The sequence below is a fragment of the Strix aluco genome, chromosome 1 (genome assembly GCF_031877795.1).
Source record: "Strix aluco isolate bStrAlu1 chromosome 1, bStrAlu1.hap1, whole genome shotgun sequence".
Lineage (NCBI taxonomy): Eukaryota > Metazoa > Chordata > Aves > Strigiformes > Strigidae > Strix > Strix aluco.
In genome coordinates, this window is record NC_133931.1 from 81761930 (window position 1) to 81784910 (window position 22981).

The 22981-nt window shown below is 38.3% G+C and overlaps 1 protein-coding gene across 4 annotated transcripts in view; it reads left to right on the forward strand.

Moving 5' to 3' along the window:
- The window catches only part of TRIO (trio Rho guanine nucleotide exchange factor), a 254994-nt gene that overhangs the window by 105250 nt on the left and 126763 nt on the right, over window positions 1-22981 (forward strand). For all 4 annotated transcript variants that reach the window (XM_074826110.1, XM_074826120.1, XM_074826140.1 and 1 more), the window contains 3 exons: window positions 224-454; window positions 7731-7853; window positions 13999-14190. In XM_074826110.1, the coding sequence (XP_074682211.1) occupies window positions 224-454; window positions 7731-7853; window positions 13999-14190 (546 nt within the window). The remainder of the gene's footprint in view (window positions 1-223; window positions 455-7730; window positions 7854-13998; window positions 14191-22981) is intronic.

The following is a 22981-nucleotide window of genomic DNA, read 5'->3' on the forward strand; positions in this document are numbered from 1 at the left end:
TATTTAGAAAAGTGCTGCTTCTTAAAATCATCTTATATAGAGGGAGAATATACTTTTTTTTCTATAGCAGCTGCATGTAATTATGCCTGGAATAAAAAAAATCTTCATCACTGCTCCCTGAGTTCTTAAAGACATCTAAAATAGGGAGAGGGGGTGGGGAATGAAATAATAGTCTGACAGCTTTTGGCAAGACAAGTAATTCTTAGTCCTTTCTGGTGGTCAGGTGAGCCAAGATGGAAAGTCACTGCTTGACAAACTTCAGAGACCTTTGACTCCTGGGAGTTCTGATTCCCTCACCGCTTCTGCCAACTACTCAAAAGCAGTTCATCATGTTCTGGATGTCATCCATGAAGTACTGCACCACCAGCGCCAACTGGAAAATATTTGGCAGCATCGAAAGGTCCGCTTGCACCAGCGGCTTCAGCTATGCGTTTTTCAACAGGATGTTCAACAGGTAGGTTTTATTTCATGTTGTCTAAATTCTGTTGTACTCTGTCAGCCTGTGATTTGAAGCTGGTTGCATTGACAGGTGAGTTTTGATTGCTAAACCCCATGTTCTTTCATTTAACAATTGAATAGTTGCATGGGATTGACTGACTGATTCCAAGTTTTGTGTGTTATCAGAGGATGTTAGCTGTTACAGGTAGAAATTGTATTTGTGAGTTAGCCTACTTCAGTTTTTTCTTTTTTTAAATTAATTTCTTTGTTTACTTTAAGTCAAATAAGATAAAAAAGATTTTTGTATTATAGACTGCTATGCTGAGCTTGCACTGAAAGCTGACATTCACATTCTAGGTAAAATTCTGACTCCAAGTGTCAGAAAGACTTGTAGGAGTAACATGCAAAAAATAAACTGTTATTCTGTGACAAATTTTTAGTTTCAAATCCTCAGTGATACTTAACTGACTTAACGGGGTTACTTAAAAACCCGAGAGTAGTATGCTAAAGAGGTTTAAAAATTACAGATAAGATTACTTTCTGACAATGACATTCTTGAATTAATGGTTATTAGTTGCCATATTCTTATTATTATGATGACATCCATAAAAGTTAGTAGTTAAGTACAGGCATTAATATATCTGACATGGTTTTAGCTTAAAAAGGTAAAGCTGTACAGAAATCCTTTGTTGATAGACTTGTAATAAACAAAAAATGTTTGCCTTAGGCTGCAATTGACAGAGACATTAGTAATTTATCCCTCAGTAGCTCATCTTCATAAAAAAGTAAAGATGGCAAGTATTTATTTGCTGATCATGTACTTTCATTTGAGTGTAAAGGTGTTCACAGATCAGGAACTTCTGAATGGGGTTTTTTGATAGCCAGTCATACATTCTGGTTAAACTAATCTTTGTTTCTTCCGAGTTAGTTACACTTTAAGCCAAATTTCTTGTACTTAACTGTTTCAAGAAGATGCTGGATGTGAGCATTTGGGACCAAAATAACCTGGTTTCCATCATTTACAGTAGTTGAAAAAGATACTTCATTGAGGCAGGTGGTGGGGAGAGTGAGCAATCTTGTTAGCTCAACTTTCTTCTATATACAGTGCCTATCTCTTCATTTAAGTTAAAGAAAACAAGTTAAAAAAATACTTAAGCAGTAAATTAAGTGTAAAACTAATAAAACTTTTACTTAATTTTTGATGTAAAAAGAGGCATGTGTTGAAAGTCAGGCAGTTATCCAACTTCTCAACACTCATGTGATGAAGGATGCAGAAAGGCCTGAAAAATGTTAATGACAAAAAAAGTAAAAGAAAGTAGAGTCAATGTTATGAATGGTCATAGAGGATCAAACTGAAAACACTATTATGCCATTGTGTAAATCCTAGAGGCTCTTCATCAAGATTGCTACATAAATAGTAGCTAGTCAGGAGGGTGCAGTGCTGGTACTTGCATGAGTAGTCAGTGAAGGGCACTTTTCAAAACTGATGAGGCACAGTCCACAAATGAATCACCTCTTAAACTTAAAAGGCTTCATAAGGAGTCTTCAGAAACTGGAATTAATACAGTGGTTTTCTTCTCATAGGGGAAAAATGTAGGTTCTCTCCGTGGTAGCCTAGTGCCAGCAAGTACAGATTGGATCCTTGAACTTTCTCCTCTAGTTTGAATTCAGGTAGAACCTACTTAGGTAACCTAGGCCAAGTGATCTCCTGCAGTTATTTGTCAGCTACATCATTCAAGTTTCAGGTCTGTAGGCCAGGCTGCAGGCAGTTTATTTCCTGGGGAGGGTATTCATTAAATGCGACAGAGTCTTACTGTGCTGTTCCTACTCTCTACCTTGATTATCTTGGGAGTGAGACAACGTTTGTGGGAAGAAACAGAAAAAGGATTTCCTGAGTCATGGCTCTTGAAGTGGAAGAGTTAGCTCTGAGACTGCTTTGTTCTTTGAAGTTGGCAAATAACCGTTCATTAGAGTCAAGTCATTGTAGAGTCACCACCAGGTTCTTCAGCAAGAAGCTGGATTTTCATTTTCTGAGACCTGTCAGCCCTTGAAACTGGTGCATTTAACATCTAATAGTCACAGGTTTGAAAACAACGAAGTAGACAGCTTTATATATTTTCATTACTTCCGGTATCAAGAATGTGTTATTGAAATCATGCATGTGGATTGTGAGTACACCAGAAGTCTTTAGTATGAACCAGTTGGTTCAAGAGGGTTAATCCATCTAGGCTTATTGTTCAGTACATGCCTGGTTGGTGAAATTTCTTTTGTCCTGATCATGCCTCTGGTTTCTCTATATGCTTTGCAAGTCAGATCTTGCATTAAGATACCAAGATAACCTCTTGACAATTTGAAGCTGCAGCCTTTGGTGCTAACGCACACCTTTGTCAACCACTTTTGATTTCAAACTAGATCTTACGTAGAGTTGCAGCCCTTGTTTGCTATGTTCCTAAGCCCTTCCCTTAATATCTAGTAGTTATCACTGCCAGAGACTGGATTGTCCTTTGGTTTATCCCTGTAATGGCCATTAACACCCACATTTGGAGGCTTCTGAAATGTTGCATGTGGAAGCATAGCTCTTTGTTTTGTTACTTTAACTTAACTTTCAGATATTGGCGTATTTTAGGCACTGCCTTTTAAATCACAATGTGAATTGTGGTTAATGTTCCCTTTTGTAATACAACTTTTCATACTTACATTTCAGTGCAGATCACGCTGTAAGACAAGGATAATTCAACATCCATACCAGACAAATTAATCAAATGGCCAGGAGCAGATGCCTTAAAGATAATGGCAAGCAGATAATGGTATTTCCCTGGAATAGACTTGCTTTGGCAGATTGTAGCTCCCTCAGTTTTGAAAATCCATCAGGGAAGAAAAGGGATCTCGAATAATAAGGATTCTTTCTTCTTGCAAGGCAAAAACAAAACAACCTTATCAGATCATCTCATTTATCTGAGAAATCTTACTTCTTCAGCTGAATAATCATTGACACCATTCAGTGCATGAAATGACTCAGTTTTGAGGTATTAGTTAAATTTATATCCAAGACAATTCTAGAATGGTTTATGTAGAGCTCCAAAGCAACTTTCTAAAATACTTTAGTTTTCATTTGCACATTGTCTTGGGCTTCTTAGTCTTTGTTCAGACCTTAAAAAATTCAATTAAGATCATCTAGCATGATTTAGGAACTAGCATGAAAACCTTTTTAATTATTGTCAGTAAAGTTAAATGTGGTTGTTTTCATGTCAAAATAAACCAAGTGCAGCTCTCTTCCAGTGTTTATAGTTAAATTGCACATAGTGGCAAGCAACCAAGTGCATTGTAACTGAATCTATAACTGTCCTTCAGCATGAGTCTGTGATTTCCTCCTCTTCCCTCTGCTGGCATAGTTTTCTGCTGGATTAATGAAGTAAATTGGTTCATGGAAGTGTTAACTGAGTGAAAGAGCTGAGTTGGAAGGGGGAATTGGCTGTGTTGAGCTGGTACTGCATCGTGTGTTACTTCCACCTTAGAAAATTGGTTGTTTTTTTTCTTCTGTCTTATATGTTCAGTATTGGGAAGGTGTTTCTAGTGGAGCTTTCCAAATCAGCAAAAGCACTGTGGTGCTAGCTTGTGTACACCAAGAATCATCTGCTAATTTCTCAGAGCAAGTAGTAAGGAAAGTAGCGCATTAAATATTAAAAATAGCAGACAAGATGTGAATGAAAGCAAATCTGAAATTTGAAATGTGAAAACTTATGACAGTCTTAAACTGAATGGAATTCTGAGTTTGACCTTAAATAGCAGAAGCATGCCAGGAGATCTAGTTCCTGGTTAGTTTGTATGTTAACACCAAAACAGAGGGTGTTTATTTTAATTAAATTTTTTTTAAAGTCAGGTCATTGGTTGCTGCATTCAATTGTTGAAAATAGCCCTTCTAATGTGAAAAACGCTAATAAAAGTATAATTTTTATGCTTAAGAATTAACAAGCTTACCAAGTGGATAATATACGCCAGCCTTTCACCTAAGGAAAAGAGCTGGTTCTGACGATTCTGATATGAAACAATAAAGCAGACTTGCAATAGCAATGTGGGATTTTGTGCTGTGAAGCAATGTAAGGTCAAGTTGAATGTAAAAGATAATGTTTCTGGTAGAAGCTGACACTCATACAGTGAAAGTTTTGGGTCTGAAAAACACTCCTGATGGCTTGCAAGCCAGAGATCAGTAAAACATACTCGTAGTAGGTTTTTTTTTTTCAAAATATATGTTTATTAGGTCTTACTGACCTCGGGTGTCTCCTCTGTCCGTTCTGGATAAATGTGCTGTTTCTGCCTGTCTTAAAGACTGAGTTTTTGTTGTAACAGTCACTTGTTTCAGTCTTGACTAATGGAGGGTGGGCCTAGAATGTGTGGTGCTCAGCATCAACATAGTGCTGATTTCACTGGGTGATTCCCTTGTGGCTTTTGGAGGTGGTTCCAGTGTATAGTGGTTCTTTTTGGGAGAGAGTATTTCCACATTTTAACTATCCACAGGTTAGAACTGCAGAGATTTCCATCTTCCTCTTCTGAATGTTATGTCAGCACCAAGTAAGTGGTGGAGATCAGAAAAGTGAGTGTGTGCAAAGTTACTAAAGAGATGGGGGGTAAGGTGTGTGTAAACTAATGTGGGAAAGACTGGTGAAAATGAGCACTCTGAATTTGCAAAAGGTCAGATTGTTTACTTATGCAAGCAGCATATACAGAACACATATTTTAGAGCCATGAGCAATGAATTTGTCAAAATGAAGCTATCTTTCCGTAGTAGTTTCTTCTATCATATATCCAGTGTTGGTGCTAGAAAAATAGGCATTTTTCTAGAACCTGTATTGGGCATAAGGATGGTTCTGCTGAGGCTGCAGTTAGAGTTTAATTGCATCATTAAAGCAACTTGCAGCAGTGGAGGATAATATTATTCACCCTTTCACTGAAAAGTATTGAACCTGTTAAACTCCTATGGATTACTGAGCTACCAGAGTGAATTCCATGTGCTTTCAGTATTAGTAGAAGAATCCTTAGTGGGTTGGTATGACAGTTTCTGTAACTCTCACCTCTCCCAGGATGAGGAAGAAAATACATCAATTGAGATTGCTAAATGGCCAATATGAGTGCCAGCTAATGGTATTGTCCTTTGGTCAAAGCGGTATGCAAAAGTTCTCACTGATGGGCAAGAGCATATCTTTACTTTGCCTTTACATGCTGTGAAATTCCCAAATAAAGAGTGCTTCCTCAGTTTTGTTAAGAATCAAGGTAGAAGGCTGAGCACTAATAAGACTTGTGTTCATACTGATTTCACTTAGAGGCAACAGTGTTTCTCTAGTTGCCTGGCTTATGTCATGATCTGTCTACTGGATTTCTATGACAATTTCTTCTCTTGAGAAGTTACTGAGCATTATTTGGCGAAGAAATCGTTCTCCCTGGGCTGCTTTCTGCTTTTCATCCCATGCTTTCTGGGACAGATTTTGCTGTTGATTTCATTTGTTAGCTTACAACTAACTGTTAGTAGTCTCCAGAGTCCAGTCTAATTCTCTCATCCAAACATGTCTCTTTTTAGATCTTTTTATAATGAGAAGAGCAGGGTAGTCTCCTGCAACTAGTCAAAAGCATTTGTAATATAAACTTTACAGGTAACTGAGGCCATGCTTGGCTCCTCACCCTGCTTTCTCAGATCAATACTTACCCTTGAAAGAAGCAAATGAAAGCTTACATTGACCTAAAACACAATAATATTCTTTTGGTAATACTGACTAGGAAAAATATTGTATAAGTTGAAGTATGGAGATTTAGTGAAGTGTTGGTGATTTGAGATGGCTGTATTATGTGGCATTATGGGATTGTTTGTTGGTTTGAAGATGTCCAGTAGGAGAGGGTTTGCAAACCAAAAAAAATTCTGTCAAGATAAATGAGAAAATCATGCCAGATGGTTTCATTTTTCTACTAAAGCAAGCATGGATGTTTTGTATGGGGACAGTGTGAATGTAGCCATCCGTGATGTTCCAGGAATAGTTCTCAAGTCTGTTTAGAAGCGCCCCCCCCCCCCCCCCCCAAAAAAAAAAAAAATCTTTCGCTTTAGTTACACTAAGTGTCAAATGTTTTCAGTTCAAGAAAAGGGGAAAAAAAAACCCACCTCACCCAACTTCAGGAATCACAGTAAAGGACACGAGTAGGTAAGGAGAGATAAGATACAGGTTTCCAGCAGGTATATTCAAAATGAAACAAAACACTCAGTTTTTAAAGAAAAAAGAATGCTGGAGATAAATGTTAGGTAAAATATTCCAAACCACTACATAAATACTGTATAAACATGGTTAGCTGACTTAAGAAAATTGTTTGTATGCAGTTGTCTAATTCTGAACAGTGTTCTTGAACCTCTGAGTATCTTCTAAAGAATGAAATACCATATGCATGCTAGCTAATGAATGAATTAAGATAGGGCTAAAATGTATTAGTTTGGAGAGAGACCAGATGTTTTTGTTCGTTCACTCATCAGAAACTTGGTATGTGTGCAGTAATCCTTTGTGCTAACTGGCAGGAACTAATTACATGTACAGTTTTTACTATTTATAAAGCTGTCAGCCCAGTCATTGTGGTAGAAACTTTAATGTCCTTAAAAATGTCTTTTGTTCCTCACTTTTTCAGCTACAAAATTTACAATACACAGTTATGTCTAGTTGATGTTTTGAGGGGATGCTTCTTCAGAATTGGGGCAAAATCTTTCATATATTCTGAATGCAGGCATTGTCATTCATCTTATAATGATTTAGACTAACTTTCATTATGTAGCTAAAAATTCTAGTACTGAATCTTCTTAATGATATGTAGTAGGAGAAGTTATTTTAGCTGAGAAGTTAAACTTCACTGTGTTACCAGCATTGTTGGGGAATGTGCAAACTCCATTAGTGTTACATTACAGAAAAATGTCAGCTGAAGGCATAAACAGATTACAGAGAGACCCTTAGAAGGGGTCTAGCCACTTGGATCAGATTACTGTCAAATTGATGAATGTGTAGAAATGAGGTTGTCCTTGGTAGGCTTCAAAATAAACATAATCTTAAATCATACAATTTAGCTAGTTTGAGCTAGTTATTGCCTTGAGGAAAGTTAATGAGATGTAATTAATGCCCTTCAATGGCAATACTGTGTATAAATCCAACAGTACAGTTCTTTATAAGCAGTCCCTTTACAGCTTCTTAGTTTCTTGAATAGTTGTCTTTTTGTTGCAACATTCAGTACATCCACTCAGAGTTTTTGTGTGTGTCTGTTCTGTACCACAGGTGTTGGATTGGATTGAAAACCATGGAGAAGCTTTTCTTAGCAAACATACTGGAGTGGGAAAATCCCTGCATCGTGCCAGAGCTTTGCAGAAACGCCATGAAGACTTTGAAGAGGTTGCACAGGTAAAAGCAATCACATGAAGGACTGTACACTTGTCATGGAAATATATGAAAAATTCCTGCTCTGACACTGAAGGGCTGGGCAGAGGGAGCTTCACTACAAAAAAAATCAGTTCCAGGAATGGACTACTTTGTTTCTTTTGCAAGCTTTTATTTAATTTCTCCTTTGCACTCCAGCTTCAATAAGAAAAAGACAAACTTCCACAGTCCTACAGAGAGTGGGAGCCTTGAAGCCCAGCAGAGCTGCTGCTTCTATTATTATTTATTATTATTTTCAAAATATGCTTTCAAGTGTTCAGTCACAGAAGAATGAAAGCAGTCCTTTTAAAGTAACTTAATTCCATGGGATTCTAGGATTTAAACTTTTGCGCAGCCTGTAAAAGAGGATGGAGATGAATTGAAAGCTGTGCTTCCTGACTTTAAGCTTGGGGAGCTCCCAAGTCTCCACAGCAGTCTGATGAGGGGGGAAGGGAGGGACTCCTAAGAAACCAAATTGACCAACCTGGCTGGGTTTTTTCTTTAAATACAGTTGAGTTTGTATATGCCCTCCTGTTCTGAATCACTGATAGCAACACCTTAAGTGGAACTGATGATAGAACTTAAAAACACACTTTTCTGTGAAAAAGAGTCAAGCCAAATGAAATAAAGATATTAAAGAATACAGGGAGCATAACAAGAGGAAGTTGGTTTGGGTGGTAGCCTTGAAAAGGGGGCGTGAGGTGAATAAAACCCATGAGAAGCTGAAGGCTAGAATCTTCCTCATAAGTAACATGCGCTGTCTGTTCAGTCTTAATGATTGGTAAGGGTAAAGATCTCTAAGATTAATCAAGAAAAACCTCATTAAGGTAGGGTTGATACAGTGGTCCCTCAGTCAAAACAGAAGATGCATTATTAGAAAATTCTGAAGTGACACGCAAGAGCTCAGCAGTGACACCTACTATGGCGGATGCATCAGAAGTGTGTTTACAGATTGCCTGTTTAATGGGTGATTAAGCTTTTAATAATTTTATTGTAAATACAGTCTTAGAGCACTCCAGTGACTGAGGACTTCAAATAGCATCAGAAAGATTTCTCGAATTGATTTCTTATAAAATTTTCTAAAATAATAAGCATTGTTAGTTTTGTATATACACATACGGGATTTTCCATATGCATGCCTAATACTTCATTTTTAGTAAAATCTGTAATATTTTCCATGTGGAAATACTTATTTTTCTGTCAGACAAGCAAGAATCTACTTCTGTAAGACACTTACAAAACATACTTAATACTGTGTTGTTTGAGCAAAGAAGAAAAAAGTGTTTGAGTAGTCAAAGGGGATGAAATCTGTAGAACTGCTAGTGGGATGTAAATTGTTAAAAAAGTATCTTGTTAATTTGCATTATACTTTAAAGTAGAAAGTTGTAAAGCAAGTATGTAGCAAAAACTTCATAAAACTGAATGTTACTAGAGTTTAAAATGATCTCTTTAGGGGATGGGTCAAATTTCTATTTTTGGAGATACTGAAAACTTAGACTGCTCAAAGAACTTAAATATACTACAGGGGACTATCTTCCACTGACAGAAGGATGGACAAAATGATCTAATAAGTACTTTTTTTCATCTCTAACTCTTGAATGTGTAGTGACTGCCAAGAGAGGCACACCCTCTTCAGTTATTCCTCTTACTTGCTCTAAAACTGAATGTAAGCAGGTCCCAAAAGGCATTCCTATTGTTGGTGTTATAAGGAAGATTATGTTCAAGTATAAGACAGCAATCTGCAGTCCTTGTTAAAGCATGAATAACTTTTGGCTGATTTATTCTCTACCTGCATTTCTGGTTGGTCCAGGTCTTTGTTGTGTTTTGGTTTGTTATTGTTTGTTGTTGGTTTTTGATGTGTTGTTTTGTTGCCTTTTTTTTTTTTTTTTTTTTTTAATAGGACGCTGGGCATAATTAGAGGTTTTCAGTCAGCTCTAGTCAGAAGTTGAGAGGAGGCAGTGTCCAGTGAACTGTCAGTGGCATGGTAATGGTTTATCAAATACAGGGAACCAACAGTGATGTTGAAATGTTTCTGATCAAAGGCTGACTCCTGATTTTGAGGGGAGCAAAAATTATTGTTTCTTTTTTCTTCCCTTCTGCTTTCTCCCTCATTCTTTTTTAATATGAGTGAGGTGCCAATTCTTCAACAGCATTCAAAGAGATGTTAAAATAAACTGTGTTGAATAGAAAAGATGTTCCAGAGTCAGTGGGCTGTGGTCTCACAAATCATTCACTTCAAAATTTGTTTGAAATGAAAGCTTGTTTCTCTTTATTTGGCACTATTTGTTACCATTACAGAAACACTAGACAGTCAAAACTCAGCCAACTAATAATTCTCCCTAAATTCTGATGTATTGACATTCGTGGATGCAAGTCCAAGTGTGCGTGCATCCACTGTTGTAAAATTGTGTTGCTCTTTTCATGTGAAGCCTGTCCAGTTCACTTTCTACTTACCCTTTTTTTTTTCCTTTTTTCCCCTCTCCCCATGATCATCTTTGTATCCACGGGACCATTTAGTCAAAGTGTCAAGACTCCAAATTTTGACATAACGGATTCACTTATGGGCATAGATTTTCAGCTTAGAAGCACTGGATGCAGATCAATAGTATGGTTCCACTTCCCCATACATTTTTGTATGAAGTTCTAAGTCAGCTTCTTCTGTTTCAACTATGATCAATGTCTGCTTTTTGACAGTAGTCCGTGCTCAAAAAACATGAAAGGTGTATGGCAAGAGTTAGTGGGATCTTCTTCCACAGATAAGTTCTTTTCTCCATATGCAGACTGCATCTGAGTAGAGAACTCAAGTCTTCTTGGTGCAAGAAAGATTCTTCTAAACCACATTTGAATACACCTATCATTTCTCTACCACCACCAGTTCTCACCTCCTTTAATGTTATTAAAAAAAGGTTATGTATTTGAACTGGTTCTTAACTTTACCCATGAGTGGCTGTAATACATCAAACTAAACGTCTTACAGTATCTTTTGGCCTTCACCAGATGTACAAAGAAAAGGAACTGTATGCTTAAAAAGTTACCTTTACCTTCTCAGTTGTCAGGGCCTATTTGAGTCTGGAACTGAAGGATGCATCAGAATCAGTGTTTAATAGTCACTGATGGACTTTTCCTCCCTTAATTAGGCTAGCTACTTTGTGAACCCATTTATGCTCTTGCAATGTATGCCAGATTCTGTGGCAATGAGTTATGCAGTTTAATTGCACCTTAGATGAAAAGTACTTCCACTTTTTCATTTTAAGTGTGTTGTCTGATGCTTAAACGTGTTAGCATCCACTGTATTTAATGAGTAATCTATCCTAATTTTCTCTGCCTTTAATGATTTGTATACCTCTGTTAATCTTCTTCCATCCATGTGTGTCTCTCTTACCCCCCCATGGTGCAATAAACTCATTTGTATGAAATTCAGTCTATACCTCCACTCACTTCTGTTACTGTATTTATTGTCAGTAGTAGTCATTTCTGCGTTAGTCTCTTAAATTTAACCTTTGATTTTTCTATGATATGTCACTTCATATGCTTTCTAAAAATATAGTGTTTTTTATGATGAATATGTAGAGAAGGTTTCTCAACAGGAAGACTAGGAAAGAGATGGGATATGTTGGGAAAGGTGGTAAACTCTCCATTATGAAAGTCTTTCAGCATTTTGGAGAAGAATGCCTATTAAAGACTTGAGTATAGTTGATCGCACCTTGGTTCACAGAGGAATGGACTAGAGGACATCTTAAAGCTCTTATCAGGCTGATTCTTTTACCTTGGGATTTGGGGTGGGTGTGCTATTGGAGATATTCTGAGGAAGTGTTAATCTGATTCAAAACTATGTTGAATTTGTCACTGTGAAGGCTCTTTTGTCAGTTTAGGAAACTGGCATAAGCAGCTTCAAGGGAGCACTCCTGCTCTTTCTGCCTAGCCTTCTGTTTTCTAACAGGTGGCTGCCCCTTGGGACCAACATTTTCAAAATATTCACATTACTACTTTTTTTCCTCCAAGCATTGTTTAGAAGTAAGCAGAAAGTTGGGAAAGGCAGTAGTTAGTACAGTATGCCTATTTGCTGCAATTTCTATTCCAAAGGGCTGTTATTATCTATCAAGATAAATATTTATATTTCAGCTCTACTCAGAAGAGAAATTTTAGTGATAAGGCATGTGTCTGCTGTTAAGGTTTGAGAATTGCAACCCCTTTTGAAGCAGCATCTAGGTTGTGATCATTTCTAAGTACAGCCTGCTCACCATCCAGTTTACAGAAAGAGAAGTCTGATGTGCCTGGGCCTGTGTTACGTGGAAGATACTCCTGGAATTCATAAACAATGCTTCACATGCAAGATAAAGTTTTTATTAAAATGGGAAACGTCTGTTTCAGCCATCTGCAGCTGGGTGTGGCTTTCTGGGTTGATGAAGTAGTTGTTGTTTGAGGAGTGCCTTAAGGCTCTTCAGCCTTGCTCCTTGAACACGTGAGCTGCGACTGTGAAAGTCAAAACACCAAAGCACAGATCAGAGTGTGTTTTGGGCCAGCGTGGCCTGAGCCAGTGATCTGGAGCATTGAGTAGTCTGCTTCTCACTGAAAAGGGTAGGCTTATGTTAGTCTCTGCAGGCTTTCCAGGGAAACTGGAGAGGAGTTGTCTACCTCTCTGTGCCATTAAAAAAGCTGAAGGTTAAGGAAGGGCTAAGACACACATAGTCAAAATCAAGGAGCAGCATGGATTTAATTCCTTGCATAAATATATCATAATAAGTGAAGGGGGAACTCCCCCCAAATATATGAAAGCTGCACTGAGTCATGTAATCTGTCCTGGGTTTGCCAGGTAATTTGCTTGAGACCCTGGAGGAGAGCTCTTATTTCCTGTCCCTAAATTGAGTTTTAGGGCCAAGCTTGGGTTTAACTTTTCTGGATATTATAATGTTAATTAGAGGTGTAATACTATATTTACAGCAAAGAAAAGCACATTTGCATAGGCTTAATTTATCTTGGCAAGCAGTGCTTTTACCTGATATAATTGAGGTTGGGAGAAGATGGAAGGGCAGAAGGGAAAAAAGTGTAGTTTATGCTGTCAATAATTTTTTTAATAGTCTGTGGTGCAAACTTATCAGGAAACCTGATGTGGTGACATAAGCAAAGATTCTTTAGTGTAGACTTGGCTTCAGTCTGTTTTCTCCAGGGGTTAACATCCTTCTATGCTTTCTTGACAAGTCTGTTTTGCAAACCATTCTAACGCATGAAAACCCCAAGGTCAGGCTCAAAAAGAGCACCCAAATTATAGCAAATGTTTGGAATCAGTCCTGTTTTGAATTAATGAGAAAGATATAGATGCAAACTGCAAGTTCTAAGCTTTGAGTTGTAAACATCTCTGTTCTCTGGCCCATAACACTCTGAGCACATCAGCTACCAGACCTCCTATTCTGTTTTATGCTTTGACCAAAGTCTCTCATAGGACTGCTGGTCTGCATTTGTTAATCCTGTGATGTATTGGGGCAATATTCCACTCTGACACTCAGTCACAGCTGAGTTCTAAATTTTCCTCTGTTGCTGCTGTTTCACAAATGATGATCCACTTGACGTGTGCCTTTTGGATACCTCACTTCTGTAAGGATGGAGAAAAATTTTCTCCTTCTGTGCCAGGAAGGTGGAACGTGAACCTTCCTGCTGCATGTGTGGATTTGATGTTAAGTGTCTCTACCAGAAGCTAGTATTCCTCACCTCTAATAATACACATTTGAAAAGTCTTCTGGCCATGACTGTAGTGATTTTTCCAGTATTGAAATAGGCCAGTTTGCAAGTAATTAGACATTTAGGCTGCTCTTTATTCTAGTTTTGAATATAAAATACTAATTCTAAGGAAGAATGCATAGGCTCCCAAGTTCTGGATTGAGGAGACATTTGAATAGACATAAATAAGAAGCTAAGGAATGAATTTATTCACATTTAAATGAAAAAGTATCTAGAAATATAACAATCTTTAGTGAGATTATATCCTACTACCTTTAAAAAAAGAAGAAAGAAAAATACATTCCAAGGGCTTTTTGTCCTTTCCTTTTCATTAGTGGAGCGGCTTTGAAATATACTTTCTTTTCCTTTCATTTCCTTTCATTTAATCCTGTGAAACTAACATATTTCTCTGCAGAACACATATACCAATGCGGATAAGCTCCTAGAAGCTGCTGAACAGCTCGCTCAGACTGGGGAGTGTGACCCGGAGGAAATCTATCAAGCTGCCCATCAGCTCGAAGACCGGATACAGGATTTTGTTAGGCGTGTGGAGCAACGCAAGATCCTGCTGGACATGTCTGTGTCTTTTCACACTCATGTTAAAGAGGTAAAACTGCTGCCAAGTCGTGGTCATAACTTTAAGCCTTAAAACCGATATTGTTCAACGTTACTTTCAGTGTTAGAACCTTGCCATAGGAAGTCATGAAACCCCTATTGTAAATGACTTTCCGTTTGTAATTCACTGGGGACTGGAGTAGGGTGGTTGTTTTGGTTATGGAATATTTTATTTTTTTACTTTTTTTTTTTTTACTTTCACAAGCAGCTTCTACCTCCTTCGTTATGCAAGTACGTACGCTTGTTCAGTCACCAGCAAGGGGGGAGGGTCAGATCAGGGAACTGATACAACTAAAAGACAGAACTGTGGGAGGAGATACTGTGTGCACTTTTGGTGTTTTGGGTTTTTTTTTTAATCCAACCAGCACCCCAGTGCAGTTAACTGAGTTGTCAGACACATGGTTAGACTGGCATAGTTCAGGACACTGAAACGCATGGCAGAAGCACAAGGCTGCTTAAGGCAACCCTGCTGCCCAGAGACACTTTGCTTTCTTTCTCTGTTTTCCACATTGCATTTTGATCTTGTATATTTATGTTTCTTCACAACCTAAAGAGCTTATCTGACAATGACAATGGTTTGCCTCATGTCTGCAATTTTTAGGCTCATTCAAAGGTTGAACAGATACACCAGAAAGAAGAAAATTCAGCCAAACACACTTAATTTTCAGCCAGATCAGTTTTCTGCTCTGATTCAGAACACAGATCATACAAATTTATAAGCTCATGGGAGAGGTTGGAATAGACTAGAGCAAGAATAAGGACTTCAATAAGGGGGTTTGGTTAAAGATAGTGGCAAATTTTGACAACTGTAGATAACTTGTTTTCTGTTTAGAGCTCATGTTAAATCTCACTGCTCAAACTATGTGAAAATATAAAAGGCTTCTGGATGAGAGCATGTGAGACTATGTCTTCCTTCCCTTCACTGTGTACATCGAGAAATGTCTGTTCAGTGGGGAAACACAGTATTCAAAGTGGCTTCTTCAGCAAAACCTTGTAGAGGATAAGGGTGAGAGTTTTTTGTATGTGAAACATCTGCTTTGCACTTGAAAGAAGCACACAAGGCAGTTGGTCTTTGACGGAGGTCAGGAGTGAATTACTTTTTCGCTCTAGACATGAGTACATAGCTCCCCCATCAGTTTTCTGTTAGATGCTTCCTTGATGTTATTCTCCCAGTACTCTACTTGTTTAAACAAAACATAAATGCTGTATTGAAGCTATTCTTTGGGGCAATTTATTTTGTTTCAGTTTTCTCAAGCACATAGTGCTGTTCCATTACCTGTTGGGAAGCACAGGAGCAGTCAGTTGCTGAAACGTGTTCACTATTTGTATAGATTTCTTCATTACCTGTTTTTCTTAGCATCAAGAAGAGCATCTGGAATGGTATTTAAATGGATACAGTTGGTTGTAGTGATGAAAGACGGAGGCTGTAAAAGGATTTGCAAGGAAAGGGCTTTAAAAAAAAAAAACAAAACAAAACAACCAAAAAAACCCAAACCAACAAAAAACAAAAAGAAAAAAGCCAGACTGATCAGTGAGTCACTGTTGAGTAATTCTGGGAGGCTGATCCAGATGTGCTGGAATGTTGCCACTGCTCCCCTACATAATAATGTTTTATTGAAAAAAAAGATACTCTCTATCTTGATTTATTTCTTTGGGAAAATGGATATTATTGTGACCCTGTAAGTGCACACAGCTGTTATTATGGCAGCCTCTTTGCAGCCTGGACTTCAGGGGAAAGATCCTGTGGCTGATGTACATGTGTTGATTTTTTTTTTTGTTTTGTTTTTGTCATGTGGCTGACCTTTACACCTAATAAAGCAAGGAAAATTAAAAAGAGTACTTATTTATGTAAGCAAGACGATCTTTTTATGTATTTGCATTCTACATTAAAATACAGATGAGGCAGTGAGGCAGGTGGTTCATATTTAGTAGACTAGTCCTTTGGTTAAGGTGCAAAGAAATGGCAAGCTCAAAGCTGTCTTGTGCTTTCTGTATTCTGATCTGTTTTCAAGAGCATGTTGTTTGTTATCAAACATGCATGTGGAGTGCTGAGAAGGCATCACAAAGCAGATGGAAGATAAAAATGCCCTAAACCTGAAAGTCATCCATGCTTTGTTGGCAGGAGAATTGCATTTCTCCTGCAGGATGTGGGAAGTTGCTGAATAAATTAGTGCATACCTGTAAGCACATAACCTTTCTGCTGTATGATAGTGTGAAGAAATTAATGTGCATGCTTAGCTAGTGAAGAGGAGTTCAAGTAGTCGGATAATATGCTAGTTGTTGAACCGGAAAGAGATGCTTCAGTTGTAAAACAAAACCCCAACCAAACAACAAAAAAACCTAAACAAATCAAAACAAAATACCACCAATACATTTTGCCCTTCAAGTATTCAGGGTGAATTTTGTTTCTTGTATCTTTTTTTGTGTTTTCCTGGTCTAAAAAATAAGCATGAAGAATAAAAACCCTGTTTGTGTGTGACAGTTTGGAGGAAGCCACAGAGCTGAGGAAAGCTTTGAGGCTTTGAAACATCTCTGATATCCATCCAATCCCTTGATTTTTTTGAAGTAGGATGTTTTGTTGTGTTTTATTCTTTTCCCCAGAAATACTGCATGTTGAATAAATGCTCTTCATCTGGGTGAGAGCATTCCAGTACTACTCCCCCCTGTAGCTTTACATAACCTTTATACTTGACCCAGAATTTGCCTGCAACTTTTCCCAACTTCCCTGGGAAGCATCACCCCTGCAGTGTCTGAGCAGTAATGTTACTATGTTCACTCTTAGTAAGTCAGCAGTTTCTGCTTTCAGAAGCTACGTGCTTGCCACAAAAGCAATAGATTGGCTTGACACGTCCTGGAAGTAACAGACTTTTCCTATGCCTGTGCACAAAGCAGCTGTGTAGTATGTGTGCAGTGGCCTGTTAAGATGCATGTTGGAAATGCTGGCTGTCTCTAACATTTACAGAAGTTCTGTAGCCAGGTGATTACAAGCTGGTAGAGGTCCCTGTGGCTTACAAACATCAGAAAACAGTATGTCAGTTCTCAGGCTCCTCATAGACTAACCTCGGTATACCACATTTCTCATTGGAGGAAAAAAGGATGTATTCAGGGAAGCCAGAAAAACCGTGTTCTGTAATGGTATTGCCATTACTTATTTTGCTTAATGGTGATCCAAGAAAATCAGTGCTTGTTATATATAAATTGTGATTCCATGCTCTTATGTTATTACTAGCTTTACGTTTTTAAGGTTGTGAATGTTGATTTTTCAGCTTCCATGCAAACAGTGAGAAATTTCAATCTATAAGCCAAATTTTTCAGTAAGTGATGTACTGAAGTTAAGCCATGCACTGGCGAGCTTTAAAAGTGTTTGGTACCATAATTATCCCTACCAGAATCTTTGCATTGAAAGTACTGTGTCCTGGCAGGTTCCCAGCCTGAGCCACTGAATGACACTGAACATCTGAAACGGTTGATCATTGCAAGACAGTGAATCCCTCATGGCTTTTATGCCTTTTGACATTTAATAATATGAGGAGTAAAAGATACATTTCCTAAATAAATGGTTATCATAAAGGTTGTGTACAAAACATAAGAGCAAGAGTTATGATAGTCTTTGCTGTGAAATCTGTCACCAAGTAGAGATGAACAGGATTTTGGTGTGAATTCATATTCTTCCATACACATAGACACACATGCATACACACTCTCTCCAAAATGGCTCCCTCAGCATCTATGAGTGGGAAGACTGAAATCCTGGCCAAGCCAGGTGTTTGTAGTAGTGCCAAAGGAGAGTAACAGATATTTTCCTAACTGGAGTCAAGTGTGGGAATACAGATCAGGCTGACTGTACGTGGAAGCGAATGATCTCTTAAGAGCCTATTGACTTTTTGCATGTAACCTTTTCTGTGTATTCTGACAAGTTGATCATAAACGAGCTCAGAGTGCTTTTTATGTATACACAATATGCTTAATGGTGTTACTAGAAGATGTCCTTTTTCTTTTTTTCATCTTACTCAACTTTGCACCAGAATAGACTGAAGTTGAAACAAAGAAAAGGGAAGTGGAATTGGCTAAGATTTTAGATACAAAACCTCACTGTTCCTGAACGAAAGTAATGAAACAGTAGTCTGTGCGAGCTGTTGAAGGAAGGTGGCATTGTTTTGAGGATGCCAGTGCATGGTAAGGTTGAGGAGGCCTTGCTCTGGCCATAAAGCCGCTGATTCATTCACATCTAGCTATGAGGCATGTGTATTTGATTCAAAAAAGCTTGTTGACAATGGTCTTGCTTTGTCTTACAACTCACTGGCAGAAACATGCCTTCTTTTGCATTATCTGTTATTGAAGGATGTCCATCTGTGCAGCCTTTCATTCATTTCATCCCAGGGTGGACCCCCAGGTGACAGACCTGCTCTTCTGGTTGCCTGTCACTCCTGAGTATTTGAGTTTTCTGTGCTGGTGGTCTACAGGTTAAGTTTGGATGTCATAATAAGACTACGCTTTCCTCTGCGTGCCCTTTCCAGGCCACAGAACAGCTTTTGGATGCCCCCATCTAAGTGTGAAATCCCTTGGACTTATGTGCATCTGTAATATTTTTATTGTGTCATTTATAGCACAGCAATGCTCAAGGTGACAAGTCTGGCAAGGTATATGACGTGCAGTCTCTGGTCAGTACTTTGATATGCCAGTCATTTTGAATCTGAGAGTTGAGGAGGACAGTTTGTAAATCTGAAATAAGAGAAACACATTCAGTGGCAGCACATAAAGTGTGTTGTGGTTTACTGGTATGGTAGGACTGGAATTGAGTTACCCAGCATAGATTTTCTCTCTCGAGTTTTTCAATACTGCTAGCTACTTTTCTTGAAAAAAAAGGGATCAGATTTAAATCCAGGCAGTATTGAAATAGCACAAAGTGCTTGAGAGAAGTGAGGCAGAAATAGGCCTTCAAACTATGCAAAGTTATGGTATAGACATTTTTTTCTTGTTCAGTTAAGAAATGGGACAAACGCTAACAGGGTAGTAGTAGTTGATGTAATTTTAGGAAGATGTGAGAAACTTGATTTTTCTTCAAGGATGAATTTATCCTGAATAGGAAATTGATTCCATTATAATGGTAGAATAGATAGGGATATTTGACACTTTTTAAGATAATTATATTTAATTTTCAAAAAATATGCATACATTTGCTATCTTAAATGTCACTGAAAGACCCTGGAAGACAAACTCCGGGGGTTTAACATCTTACAGTTTTTGTTTTTAAAAAGATGCAGTTTTTGTCCACTGCGTGTCCTGAAAGCCAAAGCTTGCAGGCAGACACACATGCATCTCCCCCTTTCTAAGCCCGCATATACTTGTTAGGGAATACTATTGCAACATTTGGCCCTGTACAAATAATAGCTCCTTCAACAACTGTGTGTGTGGTAATACACATACTGCAACACTGTGCTGGGGGATAGGGGCAGAAAGAGGAATTGGAAGTTTTTGCATGCAGAAACTGTGTCATAGTCTGCTGAAATGATTGACTGCATATCCAAAAGCCATTATTGTAAAAACAAAAAATAAATTGTGAAAGAGTGTGATGGATATTTTACCCTAATAAAATAACTCTGTGCAATTGGGAAGGTATTTACTCAAAAATAATTGTTCTCTGATTATATTCAGCAAAATACAGTAAGGTCATCTTTAGCTGCAGACTTTCAGGAGATTGCAGGGATGGGACTTAAATGGGTAGAGGCCCATGATGGAAACACTGAAACTTCCAGGATGTTGCAGACAATTAAAATAATACCATCTCAGTGACTAATGGCATGCTCCCAAGAACTTAGGAAAGAGGTAGCACAGGATGCAGGCTCATTCAAGCAGATGTTTCTTAGTCTGTGCTATATTTAGATGCAGAAAAAAACTCTGCTGGGTGAAACATTTGCCTGTCAAGGATTAAGCATTTGATTTCCCTCTCCAATTTCAATTCTGATAAGATGTGAAGAGCAGATGAAAAGAGCAGAAGAGCCTCCTTCTGTGACTGGATTGAGTTATTTATACGGTTTTCTCACTGTACATTAGAACTGCCTTGCTGCTGGGTAATGTTCTTATAGAGGTCACAGGACTCAGTGGTTTGTTTAGGGATCTTCATACTGCATCTTTTACAGAGACTAGGAAAAACCATGCCTGGAAGTTACACAGAAGTTCACACCAAAAGAAAGTTAGTAGTTTGTTTCTGGTTTTTTTTCCCTCTGGATTTTTGTTGCCAACCTCTCTTTTATGAAATAATGTGTTACCTCAGGAAATCATTGCACTATAAAAATCTGTAGTTCTGCACTGCTGAATGTGTATCGGTAAGCTCCAGTCTCTGTTCACCCCCTGCTGTAAACTGTTTGCTTTCTTTTGGCTTTGCTGTGCAAGCTTGTACTGTCTTCATCCTTAGTTTTGTATCCAAAACCAAGGTAATTTACGTAATTTCCAGTATATCCAGTGCTTGTTCTGGTTTTAAAGCTGTATACAAGCCAGCTGGCTATTGCCACCATTATGAATTAAGCTCCTCTCACTAAATGTCATGAATTTCTATCCAGCTTTAATAACCTGACAGTTTTGTTCATCTGTGGTGGCTTTATTCTAACATTTGTGTATAAACATCAAGATTATTTTGAGGGGAAGCTGTTTGTCAGAAACTGAATTGGTGGAAAAGTGTAAAAAGCTTATTTGGTAATGTATTAGAGTCACTTTTGCTATGGAAGTGTCACAGAGCTGTTTAGTCACTTCAGAAATGGCTTAAATTGTTCTACTTTCAACAGCATATGAATCACAGCTAGGCAAGTAATGCATACTAATTACTCTCCTTCTCTTTCAGCACATTCATAAAATGCTTTTCCTTCCCAAGCAGTGGGCAATTCAGCCAATGAACTAGGCAAATGCAATGTATTTTTGAGCCCTTTGGTACCTTGGGGGCAAGATACCGTGCTTACAGTCATGTCATGCTGACCAGGCACTAAGCCAGTCGGCATAACACTTTGTTGTGCTACTGCCTCTGTCTTTCTGCTCTAGGCAGCTGGTGTTGCTTTGAACTGGCTACGCAGAGGGAAAGGTCTGCTTGTTCTGTGTTGTCTTGGTCTCCAGCATCCAGGGTGAGCTTCAAGGGAAGCATTCACATGCACAGTACATCACCAGCCCAACGCTTTTTAAGTTTCATTGCTCCTGCCAGATCCTCTCCACCCACTTCTATAAGTGACTGAGGTATATGTGAAGAACAAGAATTGTAGAGGTCAGGTGTCCCTTGTACAGGTCTGACACAACCTAGCTGCAAAAGACATATTGGAAAAAATTGAAGTGGTTCTTAGACCTGTCTTAAGCAGCAGTACAGGTGCTTGTAAGAGAGCCAAGGGGCAAACTTGATGTAGTCCAAGAGACTCAAAACGGTTTTAAACCCAGTTTGTCAGTGACAAACATCTCTGAACATGGGGCCTTTTATAGACAGTATAATATGCATGAAGTGTAGAGGTCTTCCAGCCAGCACCAAACACATTAGATCTGCAGGCAACAACAAAGTGTTGCTCTCAAATGAATATATCTGCACAGTTGCAAACTGCACTGCTCGTGTGTACACACCAGCTCACTTGAAAGGTCTCTAACATGGTGCCCTATTATTACGATTCAGACATAAACTGCATAAGCTAAGAGAGGAATAAAAACATGTCCTCTGGGCATTGAAACCTGAGTAAAGTTTTCAGCAGGCTTCTTGCTCTTAAGTTTCATTTGTCTGGAAGTGCAATTTGCATTCCTAAGTATGCATTTGGCAAAAATATAAATACATTTGGATGCTGCATTGGGTTATGCTGGAATGAATGCTGACAAGTGCTTTTGACCCACTTGGTAAGTTCTATTCATTTGTGCTCCTTTTAATAAGAAAGACTGCTGTGGCTTGAGCTTGTGTTTACAGCTATGGAGTTGCATTCAAATCTGTGACAGGCATTGTCTTTGAAGCATATGAGTAGTCGGAATAACAGTGTGTATGAATAGGCAGTTCTGGTTTGGCAGGGGGGTGGGGATGGGGGTGGGGGGGCATGTGGCTAGTAGGTTTGTAGAAAAGAGTCTGGTTATGTGTCACTAATTCTTTCCAATTGTGAAAATTTAGCCTATAGCTTGGTTAACTCAAAACCTACCTCAGGAGGCATGTAAGGCTTTAAGATACAAAAAACAGCATTTGGTCTTAAAACCAAGCTTCGGAGGAACCAATTAATCAAGATCTAGAATCCTTCATTGAATTTTCTATTTTAATGTAACCACTGGTAGTTAGGAAACCTTTATGATCAGAATATTATACAAACAGCAGCATGAAATGGGTATTTCTGTAGAAAATGTTAAGCAAAGAAATAAAGAAAACATTTGTTTCTCTGTCTTTTGATATTAAGCCAGTTTTGATTGCTTACTGTCTGTATTTTAACTATGCTAACCTTTTAATTAGGTTCAAAGTTAACAAAGCCTATTTGTATCTCTAAAAAGGCAGAGAGATTAAAATATAGTCAAAAGACCTTAATACCTTCAATCAGATCAGAGTTATTCTTTCAGGATCAAAAACAAACTCTAATCCTTGTTCCTGGAATAGCAGCATTTGGGATGTGATGGTAAAATAGGAGGGACCTGGTTTGAATGCTTCATGGGAGAGTATCTGTTTTACTGTGCTGTTAGTGTTGCAGGAGACAAACGTGCTCCCTCTCTTCAAGCAGTGTTCTTATCATTTGCACAATAGATGGCTAATAGTTTGCTGATGAGTAATATTCACACAGAGCTTAGGATAC